At 41.8% G+C, this 15,677-nt stretch overlaps 3 protein-coding genes across 6 annotated transcripts in view; 2 read left to right on the top strand and 1 right to left on the bottom strand.

The window, feature by feature from the left end:
• Positions 1–1,370, top strand: part of LOC118410506 (contactin-associated protein-like 2) — a 31,045-nt gene extending 29,675 nt beyond the window's left edge. For all 3 annotated transcript variants that reach the window (XM_035812252.1, XM_035812254.1, XM_035812253.1), the window contains exon 17: positions 401–1,370. In XM_035812252.1, coding sequence (XP_035668145.1) covers positions 401–547 — 147 coding nt within the window. In that variant the 3' untranslated portion in view covers positions 548–1,370. The remainder of the gene's footprint in view (positions 1–400) is intronic.
• LOC118410509 (methylthioribose kinase-like) lies at positions 722–9,481 on the bottom strand. Of its 2 annotated transcripts, XM_035812258.1 has the most exons (10): positions 9,336–9,481; positions 8,699–8,824; positions 8,101–8,230; positions 7,716–7,878; positions 7,257–7,500; positions 6,941–7,100; positions 6,390–6,495; positions 4,333–6,080; positions 3,815–3,955; positions 1,590–2,758 (listed from the first exon to the last, which is right to left on the bottom strand). In XM_035812258.1, the coding sequence occupies exons 1-8, from the start codon at positions 9,411–9,413 to the stop codon at positions 5,939–5,941; spliced, it is 1,149 nt and encodes a 382-aa protein (XP_035668151.1). In that variant the 5' UTR covers positions 9,414–9,481; the 3' UTR covers positions 1,590–2,758; positions 3,815–3,955; positions 4,333–5,938. The 2 variants fall into 2 exon arrangements, with proteins under 2 accessions (XP_035668150.1, XP_035668151.1); XM_035812257.1 differs by lacking the exons at positions 6,390–6,495; positions 6,941–7,100; positions 7,257–7,500; ... (2 more) ...; positions 8,699–8,824; positions 9,336–9,481 and having other exon boundaries at positions 722–2,758; positions 4,333–4,516.
• LOC118410511 (membrane progestin receptor beta-like) overlaps positions 4,567–15,677 on the top strand; it is a gene marked incomplete in the record, with an annotated part of 14,487 nt that continues 3,376 nt past the window's right edge. The window contains 5 exon segments of the mRNA XM_035812266.1: positions 4,567–4,653; positions 12,643–12,960; positions 14,028–14,070; positions 15,123–15,342; positions 15,538–15,677. Of these exon segments, the coding sequence (XP_035668159.1) occupies positions 12,812–12,960; positions 14,028–14,070; positions 15,123–15,342; positions 15,538–15,677 (552 nt within the window).

Below are 15,677 nucleotides of genomic sequence, written 5' to 3' on the forward strand. Positions count from 1 at the left end.
TCTGTTTGTCGAGGGTAAAACTTTATACTCATTGCTTTTAACTGTTGATTTTCTCCGAGATTCTTTCAATTCTGTGATAATTCTTAATCGTGCTGCTTCTGTGTATGATGCTTTGTAAGCCTTGGTCCGATACACCCTAGGCCTTAGCCTGGGTACCATCCGGAAAGTAGTTCGCTCCGGCGTTCATCATATACTATATACAGTCGCTTCTAGCTCTGACATTCATTGTACACTATATACAGTCGCTTCTCAGTGTTAGCAGAAGCGAACATATGAGCGAACTTCTATCCGGATGGTACCCAGGCTAATACACCCTGAGATCTAACCGCAGCTAATCAATTACCAATAGATAAAAAATGACCTTGACGCTTTCTGACTGTCTGCACTTTTCTTCCCACAGAGCCACAGTACCCCTATAAAGGGAAGAGGGAGGCAGGGGAATGCAACTGTTGACCAGACGCTACCAGATCCCCAGGTAAACGAAGATCAGGAGGGCAAAGGGACCGTCGAAACTCCCATGAAGAGTTATGGTCACTCATTTGTGTAGAAACATTCTAAATTTTCCACTTAATATCCAACTTGACGTTTTATCATGACTATGTTTTGCAGAAGTGTGTTAACACATATTACACATAGATAGTTCATGCACAAGAAAGAGTGTGACTTAGTCGACACGTCTTTTTACATTCATTTCTTTAAGTTAACATTTGTACGCTTCAAACATTTTTCAGCAAATTTATTCAAAATAATGTTGCATTGACATGATGATACTGGAAGCTTTATCTCCTGTATGTATGACATACGCTTCAGAAACGCAGGAAATAGCGATAATGAATTTACGTTACTCGTGGTTGTGTATGAATAGACTGGATACCATCCGGATAGTAATTCGCTCCGATGTTTGTTATTTAAATATAGAGTTGCCCAGACGGTTAGTAGAAGCGAAGTTGGGAGCGAACTACTACCCGGATAGTACCCAGACTAGTGTTTAACGTCATCTTTATTCAATGCCACAAACAAGTTCTTCGTACAGTGTCTAATTTGATCGCAGTAGTAGTAGGGCAAAAGCCATCTCATACAAAAAGTTCTTTTTTTGTTTAGATTTCAGAAATATCTCATGGCAAGTCGACTGTATGTAGGTCTCTATGCCAATAAGGCTATATTTACTGCGTGCGTTACAAATGATATTTTGCCTGTGAATCGATTTTAGGTAATCATGTGTGTTTTATGAAAGAGTTGTCTGCTTTGTAATGGCAAAAGGTTTGTTGTTTTACATTATTTTTTCTGTGCTTTGCATGCTGTTGAATACTTAAATTCAGTATTCATGCATTTTGCATCTAATGATGTGCCATGAAATGGGTTGCAAGAAATGCCTTTGGCGTGGTCTGAGTTCATTGCCTTTAGATTTCCCCGGAACCTTGCGTGCCAAGGGTTTTACTACGTAAGACATAAGTGCCTGCTCCGAGGGTTTCTATCTTCTAACTATGATGAGCAGTATAGTAACCTACAGTACCCGGGCATTGCATAAAATTTGTTTTAGCTCTCGTGAGAGCATTATACAGGTAAAGATTGAAGAGAACCCATATGGGTGCTAAGTAACAGTGGAATGTAAAACGCCTTTATTGTGGAAGAAACTGCTGACTAACATTTATTCCAGGAAGTATAAAATATAATTACATTCCAGCCCCCGTTTCAAAATGCGTGCAATATCAATGACAGAAAAGCATAGTTAGTCTGTGACCCATTTTCTCTGTTCACGAGGACCTTTAAATTACTAACTAAGGACCTCCCAATCGATAAGTTAGCTCTCCTTAGGTTGCTGTGGTAGGAATGGCATCTCCATCAGTAAAGCCGCCATGAAGTCCACTCCTCCCTGTTGTATCTGCTCCTGGTTGTCCAGTGGAAGGATGTCGTAAACTAGCCACAGCCCCAGTCCTACGTTCACGGCAATCGCCATGGCAGTAAGCACAACCAAGGCAGCAAAAATGACGTCATCTGGCGCCTTCTCCTCGGTAAACAAAACCCCATAAACAGCTCCACTAGTGGCGAGGCACGACAGGAAAAACATGGCTGGCAAAGACAGCCGGATGGCATTCATGATCTCAATGACCTTCTGGACATATTGGCTGACTACACTAATGATCATGCGGGTCAGCTTTTTGATGGTCCAGAACAACAAAACCGCCTCCAGCAAACAGGCTGGGCCACCAATCAGAACGAGAGCTATCCTCTGAAGCCATAGCTGAACTCCGGCCTCTCCGGACACCCAGGCCAGAGAGTACATGGAGGACAGAAGACCCAGGTGTGTCATCAAGGCTGCAGAATTAGATGTTATGCATTGTACAATTAGGGCAAAGTTTGTCTGGTCGGGGTCCAGTCCAAATGAGATCAGTAGTTGGTCCAGAAGTGCAGAGGTCACAATCAAGGAAACGAGGATCGCTGCAGTGCTGAGACATACCGCTAGAGAAGCTGCCAACCTTGTGGTGAAAGTTGTCTGAGAAATGTCCAACCATGGATGTGCGATGAGGTAACAGAGCGTAACGTAAAGAACTAAGCATGCGCAGATCCCTGTAAGCATTGCCAGAATGAAGACCTTGGTGACGCCAGAGCTCTCGTTTTCCCGCGAGGATCGCCAGGTAGAGCTGCGGACACGTCGCACTTTGGAAGCCAGTCCCGACACCAGCTTACCACAGGTCACCAAGACAGCAATAGATAGGACCAAGACCAGGACAGCGTGGTTGGCAAGCAGGAGACGTGACTGTAAAAAAACAATAAAACATCTCAAAATCCGTGCACAAAAAGAGCCCGCCAATAGGCCACAGTGACATGACTTCTAGGTCCCATTTGCCAACCTGGGACCCGGCCGGGCAGCTTTCGAAAAAGATAAAAAAATATGATAAGAAAGGCAACAAAACACACAGAACGTAAAAAAGGGATAGTTATTAGCATGATTTGTGTTTCTTCCTTGGTAAACAGTTTCATTTTTCGTTTCCACAAACATGAAATGGGACCTAAGCCTTGCCTTAGTGGATGACATGGCCTATAGCCGGTAATGAAAAGAGGACATCCTGCTACATATAGTTCTAAAACGATCTTCTGAAAAAGTACCCCTTGGAAAACATTTGAATAGAAGTCACAATGCGCTGTTAGTCAAGGTTCGGCTTCCATTCTTCCGTCCCAAAAGCTGGGTCAACAGAAAAGTGTTAGGCATTCACTGTGGTTTTCAGCAAACCGGAAATCTTCTTTTCACATATATTCTGAGGTGAGGTGGCAGATCCCTAATCAGGACAAAAGACTGAGTGTGCGGGGAAAGACGATAATGAGCACAAATGACTAATATCAACAGGGGTTTGGTATCTTATATGTGAACTCTCAGCTGGCATGGTTGTCGTTTGGTTAGAGTTGTTGACATAAAAGCAAAATGTTCTGGGCTTGAAAGCCTAGTGGGCCTCATGCCCAATGTTTTGCCTTCAAACATGCACTTAAAACCTATGTTCTAACTCTACGTAGTTTAATAATAGTACATAGGTTCGGATTGGGACGTCCTCTTGTCATGAATCTTCTATGATTGATACCATGATGGGCTCTTGTTTATTTTAGGACGTTAAACCGGAAGTCGCGTGTCTGAGGTGAGCCACACATCAAGCATGTTAGAAATCCTTCCAAATTTAATGAGAAGACCCATCTTGGTGTTTAATAGTGTCTCAAGCCTTACAGTGTGGTCTTACGCAGCTTGTACGCCCTGTACAAAACTGATGGTTTACCCTTTCCGGTATGAATCAAACAAAAAAAGTATTACAAGTCTGTCTTTTACCTTGATGTCACCCTTCTGCCACAGCGCTGACAGATCCTGTTGAACGGTGCCGTACACACCCGTCCCGAGAGCCACCGCGGCACACAGGAACTGAAGTAGCACAAACAGCACACTAGGCGCACCCTGGGTGTCTTCTTCACTCTGGTTATAGTGGTAGTTTCAATAAGAAATATTCGTACCTTCGGCGTCAGTTTGTTAGAACATATTAAGTTTTGTTTATACCAACATATGAGTGTTTGATTTAGTGTTAGTATGCTGTCACCTAATTTGTAAATGATAAAGCGGTCGGACGGGATGAAGCTTGGCAAAGTTAGAGCCCATACTGTACATGTGACGAAACACAACTAATGGTCTAACGTTATCGCGGCCCACATTAAAACAGTTATCACTACGTTGACCATGCTTCAATTATCCGTCTTGACTCAAACATGATTTCAAGGTCTTCATCATTTCAGAAAGGTCATACAAAGATGGTTGTTTTGTATTAAACGTTACTTTGTCGCTCCAATAAAGCTTACCTCACTCGACGTCCACGAAGAGTTAGTGCTGATGGTGCTAGCCTTGACTGACACCCTACTCCTGCTGCGCGTTGTTGGAGGCATCTTCTGTTGGACAACACTGTTCCTCTGTTGTTCTGACAACAGTGTGAAATTTCAAACACAGCCGGACGTTTTACGTCACTTTGCGAATAGTGTGTTCGAAAGCTTCTCATATTCCAGAACAACGTTCGTTTATTTCGTACGTGATATAGTCGTTCGATGTTCGTGTTGTTTTGACAACAGCACAACCAACAGCAACAGGCACATGTTTGCAAGACATGTCTGCAGCCAGGCACTGAGGTAACACCACCGAGCATCTTTCATTACTCTAGATCTTGCCTATTTTCAGGGATACTCTGATGCAGACGACGGTAGACATTTACGTTACTTTCATGAATGCTTTTACTTTGTAATGAAAAATAAATGGGGTTCAATTACGATAGACTGATGGCCTGTATTGCTGGCATGTTACATTAACGTTAGACTCTACCACATGTTTTTGTTTTGTTAACCATCTTTTTCATTGACCGACTTTTGATGCTGTTGAATACCGTTTACATACGTATTGTTTATATCATCTGTAACGGTAAACACACCTGTAACGTTACCTGGTTCTGACAAGGTCCACACAAATAAACATGTCCTTGTACTATTGGCGAACCTTCAAAAGCATCTGCCCTTGGTACATCGTCCATGCAAAGGCGAACATTCCTATCCCTAGTACTGAACACTATCCACACAGAAACATTTATGTTCTTGGTGCTGAACACTATCCATATAGAAACATCCCTGTCCTTAGTGCTGAACACTATCCACATAGAAACACCCCTGTCCTTAGTGCTGAACGCTATTCACACAGAAACATCCCTGTCCTTAGTGCTAAACACTGAAACATTCCTGTCCTTAGTGCTGAACACTATCCACATAGAAACATCCATGTCCTTAATGCTGAACACTATCCACACACAAACACCCCTGTCCTTAATACTGAACACTATTCACACGAAAACATTTCTGCCCTTGGTCCTGTCCAAAGTGCTGAACATCGTCCAGAGGAAATATGTCTGTTCTTAGTGCTGAACACCATTTACACACACGAAAACATATTTGTCCTTAGTGCTGCATGCCATCCACACGCATACAGGCAATTGATAGATTAATAAACATATTCGTACAAATAAATTGATTTCTTCCATCATAAACAAGGAGGATGTTATGCTATGTACTTAAGTGTTTTTAGATGTCTACAGCAAAACATTTCATTAGTCTATTCTATGTGTAGTAAAGTTACTCTATCGATCTATCTCCATATGACTGTGAAAAGTGTACAATACTAATTGTAAAAAGTTATCTATTAGACAATTCTAGTGACATCACTTGATAAGAATACATGCAAGAAACAGCAAAGACATGCTTGGTTAGCTGTGTTTCAGAAAGAGACATCATCTCAAAACTAAGCAGGTGAAGATTGTGCACGTTGCTACATGCATTGATCAGTGTTATTTTGGACCCCCCTGCAAACCTGAACTCCTTTTGTAAAGGCTACATAAAAACGCGAAGGTTGGTCATGCTAAGCCTGGGTTTGTCAGGACTGCAGACACCTGAGGAAAGCTGTTGTGGAAGTGACAGTATTGTTGTTCTTCAGTAGCCAGATCCCTGCCCGCAGAGCCCGTTCCTCGGCAGCTGGGCACCCCTCCACGTCAGCCACATGGGCTGCCCCAATGATTCTATATACACAAGAAAATCTGTCATCCACTTAATATCTCTCTATTGTGTGGTAGAATAGGATTGTGTGGCTCTGTGGAGCATGTATAACGACAATGTATGTCTTTTGACTGTTGGATTTTGGTGTTCATTTATAGCATCAACAAATGTCTATACCCCCTCTTTCAATATAGCCAGTTACTCACAAGCGTCATGGGTAGATTGACATGCTTGCCTCCTTATTTCCTCTATTTCCATTCCTTTTAGCTTTATTTCAGCCTTGCAGCATACTGTATTCTGTGTCAGCCTGTGTTGAATTTCATTCCCCTCACCTTCTGATGAGCTCACATCCTGCAAAACCAGCAACTTCCGGCATGAGCTGGGAGAAGTGCAATGTAGCATTTTCCTGTGACGTCAGATGTGCAGTGTATGTTTCACCTGGTTAGGACAGAGTATGACTTGTTCACTTTCTTGATCACAGAATTATAATGTTATTTTGGCAACCAATACGAGAATGTTTGTTTTCTCCAGTAAATACTGTTAACAATTTGAAAAATGAAATGCAACAGGACACAGTCGTCATCATCATATTGTAATCATACAAACGAAACAAAAAGTTCAGAGCTAACTACACATATTATCCCATCCAATGTTCAAAACTTTAATCAACCCACAGACTGTAAAGTTACTCACAACATTACTCAGATTTCAGGTTGGAAATTTCATGTGTCTTACCAGTAGCTTAACCCCAAAAGGATAGGGTCGGCAGGTTTTTGCTAAGAGTCGGTGGGATAATCAGAAGCACAACTTGTTTATAGGCCTTAATTATTAAATAAAGCATGCCTACTTTTCATTCGATAGATCTTAACTTTATCTCCTCTACCTGTCAGATGAATTGCCTGACATAACAGCTCACAGAACGTCATGTCTCCCCCATCGTTGCCCTTTTCCTTGTGTGCAGAGTAAGAGAAGACGTAACTGGCCAGTAACAGACCCAGATCAAGGGCTGATGGGCCGATGTAAGCAAACTCAGCATCTATGACCTAGGTACATAAACATACAAAAGTCAACAGTCAAAACAATCCTACTACATTTGAGTCGTAAAAGACTAAAAATGTTTATCGCATATCCCAGACATCCCGGATGAAAAGCGTACACCACCTGTATCTCAGCAGTAATGAATGAGTTGTCTTCCCTACCTTAACACCTCCATCTGTAGGTCTGACCAGGATAGATCCACTGTGGAGATCACCGTGCACCAAGGATTCTTGCTTCTCCAGAAAAAGTCGCTTAAACTTTCCCACAATGCTTTGAAGTTCCCTATCATCATGCACAAGATGAAGGATTGCCTTTATTGGTTCTGAGCTGTGATTGGTTGGGTCATCCTTCAGGAAAGGTCGTGTGAAGATGTACTGTTCCGTCAGAGATACCATGTCTGGGTTGCTACAGCAAATGAAGAAGACTTTTGTACTTTAATCCTTAATTGATTTTTGCATGTAATTTGCTCTATGATTGCTATCATGATCAACAAATGTACGTTGAATAAGCAAAAAAAAACACCTCGCTACAAAAAATGCATTTGGAACTATCAGTATATGTTCGGATAATTATTTTGACAAACACTCATTTAAATCAAGCAGTACATAACAACTGGTCACCTGAACGACGTCAGTAGTTCACTATTTGGGCTTCTATGGCCAGTTGCGGAATGAACACGGGCCATAAAAACTGCGATATTCCTGACTGCTGCTAGATGGAGCTTGCCTCTGATCAGCTCAGCTTGTAGTATGACATACCCTTCAGAGAGGTCCTCCATGACAACTGATACAAACAGTTACAACAAATTGTACTGGAAAGACTTACACACGCATGCTATATACTGCAGAGAAGACAGAGAAAATGGAACATTAAAGAAATTGTGAATATCCAGAAATTTACATCTTAGAAACAATTAGAAATGGAATAGCATTAATATAATGTTGAGAATGCTGACTGTAATGCAATGCTTATGGACTTCCCAATCCCCATTTGGATGATACTTACACATGCTCATGTCATAGATGAGAAGGTAGGGTTGAGGACTGTAGCCGGGGATGATTTCGTGGAACTTCTGTAGTGCCCGGTACTCAATGGTACAGCGATGAACAGTCAGGGGATAGTCCGGACCAAGACACTGAAATGGTACAAGAGTGGATAATTGTGTTGTAAACCCTTACGCCAGTAAGCAATTTGTCATGTTTACATTTGTGTGGTTAATTAGCATGCAGATAAGATGAATCGTTCATAAGGCTAGTGCCTTTTTTGACAGCCACCAAAAGATGCTTCACAGTTTTCAATGTAAATGCAACTCGGAAAGTTTTCTGTGGTGCAGTTATTCTTTATTCCGCTGAGCGACGCACGTGTCGCGTGCCAGACGTAACGTTTATTGTTTATTGTTAAAATGACACCCATTAGTGAATACACATGTGCATCCACTACTCTTCCTGGGGTCATACATTAAAACATATACATTACATTGGTACACGTCTAAATGGCGGTAACGTTAACATCAAAGATGTTCAGATAGACCTGCCCAGATTTTGATTTTCTAACAAAATGGTTAAGGTCTATAACGATATGTGTCCAGTGTCTGCGGTCTAACCTTGATGTAGGGTGGGGCTGCCTTGACAATGACAGATGACGTAGAGTCCTGTTTGTGAGCCACACGGAATACATGGTTCATGTTCCCATCACCCACCTCGGTCACGTCACAGGCACCCTCCACAAACTGTTAAAAACGTGAATTAGTGTATTGCTGCCATTTTTCATTTCAAAAGTTTCAGCTTAACCAAATGGTAAGTTATAACTTTTATCATTTTGAGATGAAATTCGATGGAAGACCATAACTGAACAAAACTGGATATCCTCTTCTTGGGCATTCGTCCGAAGAACCAGGCAAGAAAAACACGTGATCTGAGTGTTGGCTCTGAGAGGCTCTGAGTGTTGGCTCCACTTACCTGTGCCACCAAGCAGTTACCTAATATTTAAACTGCACCCTCCCCCTCCCTCCCATACACACAATTGGAATCATGAGTTAGCATTTAAACAATTGGTGTCAGATTAAGCCTTTACTCCATGCTGCCTGGGCTATCGACATGAATTATAGTCTGCGGACATACAAAGTTTACAGGGTTAGGTCGACATATGCCATCCTTCGTGCCCCTGGCTCAATTTTTTGGCCTAAAAGATTGTGAGAGCGGTCACCACGGAGGATGGTAAACGGGCTAATTCAAACAAACCTTTAGACATGAAGTGTGCATGGCATGTTTCCGCAACACATGGAGGAGGCTATCCTTGTCCATTATTGTACCATTCATTTATCGAGTAAGACCGCTGCTAATGTTATGTACACAGCACATGGGACCCTTCCCTTAACAGAAGTGTGAGAGCACAGAGTCCGATTACATCATGTGAACAGTCCGATGATATCATGTGACTTTTTGTTTTCCTAGCCAGTCGACCTTGGAGAGGCTTACTGTAGTGTGGAGTGGACAACACTTAGGTGTTGCCGTATTCCCTACAGACTCCAAGTTGTTGCAGCACTTCAGTAAAATAAAACACACAACTGGTAAACCACATGCACAGTCTTCTTGTGGCGGGTACACATGCAGACACTTAACTACTTTCGCCATTGAAGTAAGTTATGATCGGGTATGTTTTTAGGTGCGTGTGTCTGTGTGTATGTGTGCGTGCGTGTGCGTGCGTGCGAACACGATAACTCGAGAATGCCTGGAAGCTTGATGCTTGGTATGAGGGTAGGTATTGATGAGATCTCGAAAAAAATCTGAGCCCCCAAAAGTGCTACGGTTGTGTGAAAGAGGTACTGCGTATCAATTACGCAAATGAAGACCTAATTTGCAGAATAAATGAGAAAATACTATAATTCTTTAGTGGCAAGTTATGGCATTATTGTGGCATTTGGAAGTTACGTACACGTGGACAATATAGACAGTATAGACATAAATCATACAAATGAGGGCCTCATTTGAAAACTTTATGAGGCTATGCTAGAATACCCTTCTTTGCTAAATCAGACTTTCATACATTCAATACCGTATTCGTGACTATTCCATCACGAGATTTAACCATTGATCCCGCCTTCATCGTTTACATAGATCGGGGAGGTGCCGTCATTAACATCGGCAGGTGGACATTGCCCAGCTTGACGGTATAGCCGTACAGTAGCACTTCCTGGTCCGAACGAACTCCTGGTCGCCACCTCACCCTAGACAAAGATGTACACAATGATATACATGTAGTGGAAATGAAGGCTTAATTTGCATAATTGCTTTGGAACTTGTATAATTCAATCGTTTTCTATAACTGGACTTTAATGAATGTAACACAAGACATGTAATGCATGACTGGTGGAACATAAATAGATACTAAACATGCAAATGAGGAACTGATTTGTATGATTAATGGAAATGATTGCAAAACCGCTTAATGATACGTATACATGATGGGATTCTTTTACTTTTTTATTGAAAAGTACATGTAAAAATACAAAGAAGAGTACGAAGACGAAGTGGCGGCGAACTCAAGTTGTACAAAACTTGTACATAAATTGAAAATAATATATTGCGCAGGACTTTTACTTGTGACATGTGTAAGCTAATCAATCATGAACATGTATAAGTTATGAAAATGTGTAAGTTATTTGCATAACACATACAAAAGCTCTAGATATTTCATGGGGATATGAGCTTGCCGAACACTGGTTGGCAAATTGTTCGTATTGCGCAGTCAAAGACCAAATTGTCCCAAAGTCATAACGGAGCGCTCGGTCGTGTCCACAACTGTAGTCATGTCCGTGTTTGTAGCCTAGTTTTGTCAGCATGGTATGTTTTGTCAGTGTGCCGGGTACTGAGGACCACTGAGTAATTTGAATACAATGGAACGGTGTATTATGAACTCGTTCCCAAAAGGAACACAATGAACATCATCAGGATCGACTACATGTAGTAGGTTGGCCCAAATGCCCAAACTAAATCACTTAGTAACTTCACACTTGAAAATTACCTTTCGTCAGTTCGTAATAATGCTTTTGCTGTTAACATAACCAAATTAAGAACCAGTTCACACTGCTTGGAAATAGAAAAAGGTCGGTACCGTAATATACCAGCCAACCAGAGGTAATGTCCTTCATGTAAAGATGGTGTTGAAGATGAGTATCATTTTCTAATGACATGCCCTACATATAGCGTAGATAGACAAAAATTAATGGATATAATCACATGAAAACTAGCACACCTGTACCAAAGACAAACACATACTTTCAATCTACTTATGTCATGTCCAGACTACATATCTTCGTATTAGGTCAGTACATATGTAATGCCCTAAAATAGAGAGTATCTATTGTACAGTAACAGACATTCCTGTACTACACATGTATGTAGTTATAGACCGTAGACGAGTGTCATTGTATTAATTACCTTTGCCAGAATGGCTAAGGTTATGTTTTAGGCTTGTGAGTCTGTGTGTCTGTCTGTCTGTCTGTCTGTCTGTATGTTAACAGTATAACTCAAGAAGCCTTTGATGGATCCCAATAATATTTGGTAGGTGGGTAGGGGTCAGGAAAACGAAGGTCAAGTTCGATAATGGGCCCCCTAGCGGCTTGCTAAGGTACTGCAGCAAAACCTCAATTTTTTTAATCTCGTGTTCTGGACCTGCTGTGGTTATGATTTTTGAGTGGTAGATAGCCCTTGGTGCAGAGAGTAAGTGCTTTAAGTTTGGACTCCCTAGCGGCTTGTTTGGAACTGCAGTCGCCGATTTCCTTTCAAACTTTGGACGAGAATAACTCGAGAACGTGTTGATGGATCGTCATGGTTTTTGGTATGTAGATAGCCCAAGTAACAATGTACACAATGGAATACCAATTATGCAAATCAGCAACTAATTTGCATAATTAATGAGGAAAGTTTATAAATCCACTGCATTTCATGATAGGACTTTCAAACTTGTCACATATATAGATGAGGAAGAGAGAAATATCAATGCATATTAATTATGCAAATGGCGGCCTCATTTGCATAATTAATGAGAAAATATAAACGTGTTGACGGATCGTCATGGTTTTTGGTATGTAGATAGCCAAAGGGAAGACTTACATGATGGAATTATAATTATGCAAATCGACTGCTAATTTGCATAATTAATGAGAAAAGTTTGTAAATCCACTGCATTCCTTATAGGACTTTCAAACTTGTCACATTTTTAGCTAAGAAAGAAGGAAATATCAATACACATTTATTATGCAAATGATGCTTGATACAATTTAATATTATTATGTAAATCTAATCTGCATAGGGATCTAATTTGCATAAGCAATGGCGAAATGTTATGAACCATCTCCAGGCATATAAAATAAAATGTAATGAGTAACACATTTATGTCTACAGACATCATTCTACATAACAAACCTGGTTTATTTGGCAAAGGTATGTGTTCGTTGAACTCTAGTTGACTTATTAATGTTGCCTTACAATTGTACCATGTACAAATGTCGTGCAATAAAGTCCATTCATTCATTCATTCTTATAGATCCTTTGGGCAGACAGGAATTGCAGAAATCTGATACTGCTCAGTCGATCAGCTGTGCTGCAGTGACGTCACACCATGCATACCACGCAGCCGGAAATGAAAAGCCGGCTGGCGCAGGCGTAGAGCCCGGTATATGGCGATCCGGGCCGGCAGACAGCGCTGTTAAAAAATGCAGCCGCCTCCAGAAACGAGTCCAACAAGTTTAGGTCTATTGATCTCGGGGTCGACTGCCCTAAAGGGTGTTGTGGAGGCGTCGTCCCTAAACAACAAGGACAAGGTATCTAGAGCTGTGGAACAGACGAAAACTTTTCACCAGTGGTAAGTCGTGTGAATCCATAATTTGGCATAGCACATTTACTTGTAATATACACACTCCATGTGTTTAACTGCATGGCAACACTCTCGTAAAGATAGCACTTTCAGGCAGCAAACATAGACTTTGCTCCAGGTGAGGGGGTGGGGGTGGGCAGGAGAAACACAATGAGAATAGTTTTACCGAACAAGGTCACGAAGGTGAGAAATGCAAAACTCGAAACAATCCGATAGTGCATTTTTCCTCAAAGTGTACACTATCATTGCCCCCACCCTGTTTTCTGGAACGCTAGAACTATGGTTGAGAACGGTTTGGTGGTGCACGGCTACGGACGGTCAGACTTGCATGGCCTGGTGAGACAGGTATTCGGTATGCCAGCGCTAGGGGACGGTAGAATGCCTTATAAACAGGACACGAGGTGATAGTATAGTGTTACATCGAGGGGTGCATAGGTTGAACCATTAATAGTTTTAGGGGCGTATGTTTAATTGAACCAATTTCGTATAACAGTATCCACAAGATCCACAGAATACACCATCAATATCCATTTAATGTTACCCAAGACTTCATGATCGGATATCAGTAATTACAAACGATAACGATGCTCCGTGAACTTTCCGTGACAGTACTGGGGACCGTGGGATCCCAGGACAGAGATCTAGGCGTAGATAATAGTAATACTAATAGACTCGTTTTGTGGACCATAGATATGCAATGGTTCTCATATATGGTAACGTTATCTCCCCCCAAAAAAAGGTTAACTTTTTGATCATATATACTTTCTCCCCTGGAAATATTTGGATCAGCCCTCGTCTAATTTTTAACGATGGAGGGATGTACTAGTAAAACAAACACATCATAAACTCTTTCTATTGTTAGGGCACACTGCAATATCGAGAATGTACCACGCAAAAGACTTATTTTTCGATATCCAACCGTCAGGTGGAGAAGTGCTTTCTGCATGCAGATGTAGTTTTCTAAGATGTTATAAGTATTTATTTGCGGTCGGTGGTGGGGAAATATGATCGTTAATCATGGATTTGTTATCTATCCTTTCCGCCCCCACCCACAGTAGGACCAGGATGGTACTAAGGAAGCCACTAGAAATACTGAAGGTAATGATATTTTTTCTTAATAGATAACCGTTTTGTTCTGGTATATTTGTGAGGCTACACTTTTATTTCTCCGTACATTCTTGCGGCCCTGAGCTGTTTACGATTCCTTTGCAATTCTAATCGACGACGAGGACACTAGGCACGAGGATCACATCGGAATAAAAAAACATACCTGTGATCGACAGGTGGTGTACAGAAAACAACAGTACGTGAGCCCCCCACGAAAAAAAAACTAAAGGTCGGGTATTGCTGAAATTCTCTGTGGAGCTTTCATTATAATAGTCAGTTTTACTATTTACCTGAAAAGGTGGAGGCCCCTTTGTGTGACAGGTACGTTGTAGGATTCGGACGATGGCTATGAGCTTACAGTGGTGCGGACTTCTTACGCCTGATGATCATGATTAACGCTGCACCTAGCCCATCCTGCGTGCTCTGTTCTGTATCAGCGCCGAAAAGCACCAGCTTGTGTTTCCCATTGCAAACATGTCTTCGTAATGTTGAAGGCGTTAGAGACAATCGGAAGACGCACTAGTCTCTGTCAGACCCCGTGTGGGTAGCTGGAATATCGTGAGAGTGAGGAATGCAGTAGTAGAAATTGGTCTGCCAGAGGAGTCACGACTAGAGGGTTACCATTCGAAAATTGTAACTCTCTGGCTGGGGACCTCAACTTCTACTATTCCAGCTATCCATGAGGTCTTGTAGACACTAAATGTTGTTGGAAGAACGTGGAGAAAATGTTACCCTCTGGAACATGCAGGGGTAAAACATGGTAGAGCATGAATTATGTCCTTCATGTACTGGGTATAAAGTGAACGTGAACGCTTCCAGGAAAAATATCGATTATCGTAAGGTTCATATGAAATCAATACACCGTCAATGTCGTTCCAAATAACTAAATAAGATAAGATCGACAGATGTACCATTCATGAATGAATTCATTTTAAAACGCCTTTATTTAGCTTCAAACTAGAGGAAATCCAATAAAACGGTTTCCTTTCGTGTGCCTTCCTAAATTTGTTTAACAGGAATTCTCTTTTCCGTTTCTTCCAAAGCAGGGAATGATGCGGCTCCCCAGAATGCCTTGTACCAAGCGGTCGCAAGAAGTGCCTGTGCTGTTCCGAGAACCGTACGTACACGACGGGCACCGCCCTCCGCACCAGCCCTGGCACCACTACCTCCTCAGTCTCTTCCAGATTCACAACGAGGTGATGAACGCATGGACCCACCTCATCCCCTTCTCCATCCTCCTCTACAATGTTTTCACCCGTACCGGTAACAACATGTCTAGTACTTGTATCAGCAGTAATTTTTTCACTTTATCATTCTTACTGTTGCAGACACTTTGGCATGAATGCAGACAAGTTTCACCTTTTTTTTTCAAATATAAACTCTTCGTTTCATGTCAGTTTTAGTCTGATGATACAGATTTTAATCGATGAATTCCCCGATGTTGTGTTTATTTTCCAGGTGAGCTAGACTTCAGCGCTGACCACACGAGTTGGGCCCTCCTGCTGCTCGGGTTCGGCGGCTGTTCCTTCTTGTTCCTCAGCTTCGCTGCCCACCTTTTCCAGTCCCACTCCGAGCATGCGCACTACATGTGCTTCATC

Source organism: Branchiostoma floridae, chromosome 2 (genome assembly GCF_000003815.2).
Source record: "Branchiostoma floridae strain S238N-H82 chromosome 2, Bfl_VNyyK, whole genome shotgun sequence".
NCBI lineage: Eukaryota > Metazoa > Chordata > Leptocardii > Amphioxiformes > Branchiostomatidae > Branchiostoma > Branchiostoma floridae.